Source organism: Pangasianodon hypophthalmus, chromosome 9, assembly GCF_027358585.1.
Source record: "Pangasianodon hypophthalmus isolate fPanHyp1 chromosome 9, fPanHyp1.pri, whole genome shotgun sequence".
In the NCBI taxonomy this organism is placed as follows: domain Eukaryota; kingdom Metazoa; phylum Chordata; class Actinopteri; order Siluriformes; family Pangasiidae; genus Pangasianodon; species Pangasianodon hypophthalmus.
In genome coordinates, this window is record NC_069718.1 from 3,482,368 (window position 1) to 3,488,213 (window position 5,846).

The 5,846-nt window shown below is 33.3% G+C and overlaps 1 protein-coding gene across 1 annotated transcript; it reads left to right on the plus strand.

The window, feature by feature from the left end:
* The first annotated feature begins 335 nt into the window (after positions 1-335).
* LOC117598055 (uncharacterized) lies at positions 336-5,513 on the plus strand. The gene is made up of 5 exons (XM_034307448.2): positions 336-846; positions 1,193-1,546; positions 3,180-3,329; positions 3,823-3,878; positions 4,899-5,513. The coding sequence occupies exons 1-5, from the start codon at positions 804-806 to the stop codon at positions 5,034-5,036; spliced, it is 741 nt and encodes a 246-aa protein (XP_034163339.2). The 5' UTR covers positions 336-803; the 3' UTR covers positions 5,037-5,513.
* Positions 5,514-5,846: the final 333 nt, after the last annotated feature.

Here is a 5,846-nt window from a genome sequence, read left to right on the forward strand (position 1 = left end):
GTTAACCCAGCCCTACTACTACTGTGCATGCCTTGGCTCAGTGGGGACTCCCATTTCTACCAAAAAAGGCTTCACCCCTTCAATGCACAAGGGGAGTGAATGGCACCAGTCATATTTACAATCATTGAACTAGACGAGCAGCAGCAGCCTTTCCATGAAGCCTATGGTGGTTACTGTAAAAACCCCATATACAGGTTTCTGCAGCCGTCATATTCTAAAACCTAGCTGCATCTGCTGACATGTAATGTAATAACAGATAAATAAACAATTAACAATAGTATCTGATTTTATGTCACATATTTTTTTCATTCATTACAAATTCAGTTTCTGCTGACACTGATTTCACTCCATATATCTGATGATTATTAGCCCAACATTTCTCCACATCAAGTGTGTGCTGCAGAAGTCTCTCCCTGGTGCTTGTTAATTGGTTGCGTTTATAACTGCTGTGATTGGTTGGAGTAATGTGGGCATTAGCGATTGTCTCAATTTGTGGATTGAACTGCATGAGTCTATGAATAAATGCAGGCCATGCCACAAATAGTACGTGATGCACAAATTCATGTGCAACAAGGAGGCTGGGTCTGTATGCTCTTTCTGAGAATTAAAATGGGACTAGTGATGTCAGCAGCTTATTGGACACATTGAGAAAAACAGGATGTAGGGGCTTGTGGCTAAAGCGGCTAACAGGAAATTAAGACATACAGTGGGAACAGAGAAGTTTTGACATAACTAAGTAAATAAAGTAAAGAAGTAAAGAAAGCATCACTTATTTATAGACCACCGGAGCATCTCAGGGAGAAATGGCCAAACTCCTGAGTCTGTTTACACTACAGCTGCTGTTTGGTGAGTATATATATATATATATATATATATATATATATATATATATATATATATATATATGTGTGTGTGTGTATATATATATGTATGTGTATATATATATATATATATATATATATATGTATATATATATATATATTTTTTTTTAATTATAAACAATTATAAAGAACTGTTATTCAGTGTAGCAATAAGGTGAGAGATTGATTGGTATTTAAGACTAATTTAGTTATTAATCCCGAGGAGAATATCTGAAGACACTTTGCTAAGTGTAAATGAGTCTACACTGTTTGAAAGATTAGCTGGTTTGGAGAGTGATGATGAACCTCTTAATGTGGTGTTGTTCTTTCAGGTGTCTTTTGGCCAAATCTCCTTCAGATCGCTTCAACTAATCATTTGTCTGTCCATCCTGGAGAGAACATCACCCTGCTCTGTAACATCACTAATTATTCTGAGATATTGTGGTATCGGCTGAGATCTGAGGAGGTGAAGCTGCTGATATCTGCTGAAAAAGGGAGAGTTAAGAAAAAGTTTCTCCTTAGTTATAATGTGAACGAGAGTCACTTTGATATAACAGAAAGCAGCAGTTCAGTCGGTTTAGTGATTATTGGAGTTAGAGAGACAGATCTGGGATTTTATTACTGTGGAGGTCGAAACAAAACGACACACATTCAGTTTGGGAAACCCATCAGACTGAACTTTACAGGTCAGTAACAATACTTTATTCGGTATGAATATTAATACTATCTTACTGTATATTTGTGTAGTTGTTTAGTATAACAATTTGTTGTCATATAATTAAACATTTTTCACTTCTATTTTAATGGATAATCTGGCAAATCTATTAAACCCTTGTAAAGAGGTTAATAAAGGTTTTAGAATAAAATTGTACATTTTACAAAACAGCATAAGTCGTAATTGTTCAGATGGTTTATAATATCTGCTTATGAGGGTCTTTTTTCACTAACTTGATTGGCTCAGTTGTTTTGGAGGTTTCTAGCTGACCATGTAATTAAATTAAACCCTAAGGATACACTAAATTTCTAACACTAAACTGGTAGAGTTTGAAAGATTCCTTGAAAATACCTTTGTCACCCAAGATAATCAACTGATCATTGTGTCAGGAGACATTATTTTACTTTTAAACCAAACTTTTTTAAAATATCCCAAAAATATGACAATTACAATTTCCTTTTTTTTTTGGCAGACAGTTTTATCCAAACAACTAAAGCAAAATGTTTAAGGAGCTAGAAGTGCTGCAAAACTAGTCAATCCATAATTATTGGCACCCTGCATCAAAAAGGATATAAAAATTTATAATGCTTGCACTGAATGATATTTTTTGCATTTGCAAATATTTGGGAAAATTCCCTGGATTGAATAACAGCACTGAGTCTCTTTCTGTAATTTCTACCAAGATTAGAGACACTTGTAGAGGATCTTGGACCCTGCTCCATGCACGACATTTCAAGCTGCTTTATAATATTATTAGCTGCATTTTGTTCGTCTTTCTGGAAGGGATTTTTTGACACAACTCTTCCAGTATGGCAGGAGAGCCATATAGTTGTGCGTCCTTTTTAATTGCTCCAGATGTTTTGTAAAATTTTTAACTGCTTATGTATTTACATATATATTACCAGACTTGTGCAGTTTAGCGATCATGTCTCTTTTGTGTTCAAATTCAAACAAAGGGATTTTACATGTGCACCCTCATATTAATACCCCAAAGAAAAGGGACATGATTAAAGTAACATTAAATTTCCTGAAAACTGTGAGCAAATTTAAAATGATAATACATACAAAAAAGAAACTGTTTTTGATTTAATGTACATAATCTATGTAAATAATACTTTTTCCAAACATTGTTACTTGAAAAGAAGTTACAATATATATTTTTAACATTTATAATTTTTTTTATTTACTCCTTTTTTTGTAACAGAATGGGTTTCTGTTTCTCCAAATTTGTGTAAAAACACTTGAATCATTGTGTGTGATGTTTATTTTGCTTATTTTAGCAAAGAGTGCTGCTAATTTTAAAGCTGTCTGTAAGCTTTCACCAAGTGACCAGAATTAACTGCAAGATGGTTGTTGTTTGAGCAAAGGCTGTAGCGTTAAGGCGCATCAGTTGGAATGCCAGGAAACAGGAGTGCTTGAAACTAATAGAAGTCTTGCGAGATGAAACTGCTTAAAGAGAAAATGGATAAATAAACAATCTGTTTTTAACTCTTACACACAGTGTCAGTGATGGCCTAATCAAATTGTTCATTTTGAATCGTACAGAAGAGGTTTTTCTCTGCACTCTACTGATATCTGTGTCTCTCTGTGTTTCTGTATTTCAGAAGACCAACATCGTAAGACTGATAACTCGTCTGAGCCTCCACATACCCAGCAGTCAGGATCAGAGCCCTGGATTACAGTGTGTGTGTGTCTGTGTGTCTCTGTCCTAATAAACCTCATCTTCATCTACATGTTCTGCTGCAGGCTCAAAGGTGCAGTTATTTATCCATATCATCTTCAATTGGGCATCATTTTTCAATAAGCTGTAAAAGAACTATTTAAAAATATTAGTTCTGTAAATTCCTTACCAGTTACATGAAGATTCACAGTTTCAAAATTCAAAATCATCTGCTAATTTAATCTCAAGATCACAGAATTAACCCTTTATTTCCTACCTTATTAATCAAAACAGAATGGAGTAAATGAACCAGTGATGAAATATGAGTAGGGTAGTAAATAATCCATGCATAATTAAGAACAGCTACGGTATACATTGCATAGTGAACTAGCAGTGACTCACAAACTTCTTTTCTCGCAGAACTTAGCTGCTACGCCACTACTAACTACAGCAAAAAGAGAAAAAAGATATCTTTCGAAGGTCAACTAACATTGAAATTTGAATAGCCTGAATTTTTATTCTACTAGTGTCTGTGTTTAAATTTAGTATGTATTGTAATTTTCAAATCAAATTCTTTTCCCTTTCAGGAGAGTCAGTACCATCGTGCAGCTGTTGCAGTAACACCACAGACTCCGCTGAAAAGGTACCAGAGATATGAAATATTCTATTCTATTCTATTCTATTCTATTCTATTCTATTATATTATATTATATTATATTATATATAAATATATTTGTATATGAAACCATATTATATTATATTATGGTTTTGTTCATTATTGTTTCAATAATATCAGTTTGTAAGTAATATCAACAAATTGTCCAAAAGTGAGAAGATAGGTTTTTACAACAGTTAAACATATTGTCCTCAGATTTAAAGTCAGTATTAACTTTACAAATTATTTTAAGGTATTATTATTATTATTATTATTATTATTATTATTATTATTGTTATTATTACATCTATTCAGTGGAAATAATTTGAGTATGCACACAGTCATTGTGTGAATATATTCAGTGTAGCAGGTTTTGATGCATTGTTTTAAAAGAAAGTTAAATGTTAGTGTTAAACATGTGACAGGCAAGTATTACTGCATGATAAAATAATAATAAAGCACTTGTACATGATACAATGTTAAGACATTGGACTTCTGATCGGAAGGTTGAGAGTTCAAATCCCAGCACCACCAAGCTGCCACTGCTGGGTCCTTGAGCAAGGCCCTTAACCCTCAACTGCTCAGCTGTATAAATGAGATAATTGTAAGTCACTCTGGATAAGGGCGTCTGCCAAAATGCCATAAATGTAAATGTACATCAATTTACCAGGGGAAAGGAACAGACTTGTAGGATTTAGGAGTGTTTAATTTGCAGGTTCACTCAATCAGGATTTCTCAATGAGGTTTCAAGTTTAGCTGTTTAATTTTTATCATGGAATCACCAAGTAAAAAAAAAATCATTATTTGATATAGAAAAATTATGCTCTTTAAAACAAGTATTATGTCAAGTTCCCTGGAATAGGCTCCAAGCAACCCTGTGTAGGATAAGCAGTATGGAAGATACAGATTTTTTTTTAAAATTATTTAAATAAATTGTAAATACATTTTAACTAAATTGAAATTGTTGTTTCATGGTGTAATGAGATGGCCTTCCCTCTCTCGCTATAGGAAGAAAATATGCATTATGCCAGCATTCAACACAAAAGAAGGTCCAGCGTAGCTGCTAAGAAAAACACAGCATCAGATTTGGACAGCGTGACTTACGCAACAGTCGCCTCACAGCCTCGGAGACACAAGGTGTCATAAATTTATTATTACATCATAAAAACTGTGTTGTTCTCTCTGGCGCTTATTAATTTTTTTAAATAGGGAAATGAGTTAACGTGGATTTCCGTGGACATAAAATGAACTATTTTGCAATAAATACTTAGTATAGTTGGAATAAAGTTTGAAATAAATACTATAATACTATATTTATAAATAATAAATGCATAAATGTTACAAGAATCATCTGGTTATTTAGATAAATTAAAAAAATATTTTTAATGCTTAGGCAAAGTAGATGGCTCATATAAGCCCTACCTCATTCACTGATAAAAAATTTGCATAGGACCAAGATGAAAAGCTGAGATACTGGTAGAGATAAAATGGCAGTGAGAAACAAGATGAGATGTAATTCAATGTTGCATAAGAAACTGGTCTATCTAATGGGTAAACAGCTCCTGTTATAAACCTCTAAAATACTCCAGAGTTAAATTAATCATCAATGTAATGTCCAACTTGAGCACCTGATGTTAATGTATGTGTGAAAATGCACAAATAAACTGAAGTGATTTGAAAAAACACTTTTGTTCATCATTTATAGATATATAAATAGGGCTGTACACTATACAATATACACTACCTCAGCTATACACTAGCTCAGATCAGTCAAAAAAACCATTCATGAATGTTTATGTAAGATATGTATGTGGTTTGGGTAGCAGTCTTAGTATTCGAGCCTCTAACGTACAAAAACACACCGGCCACATTATCCGTCAGCCAGCTAGCATTAGCTAGAAAAAAGATTTTTCAAGGGTTTATTGAATAAATAAGGGTCCTTAGCTTCTAAAAAAA

What these genes read in the sequence shown, in the direction of transcription:
- LOC117598055 (XM_034307448.2), top strand. Translation starts at nt 804, where the DNA reads ATGGCCAAACTCCTGAGTCTGTTTACACTACAGCTGCTGTTTG. An exon ending in GTTCTGCTGCAGGCTCAAAG is followed by an intron (nt 3,330 to 3,822) that starts GTGCAGTTATTT and finishes TTTCCCTTTCAG; the next exon opens with GAGAGTCAGTACCATCGTGC. An exon ending in CCACAGACTCCGCTGAAAAG is followed by an intron (nt 3,879 to 4,898) that starts GTACCAGAGATA and finishes CTCTCGCTATAG; the next exon opens with GAAGAAAATATGCATTATGC.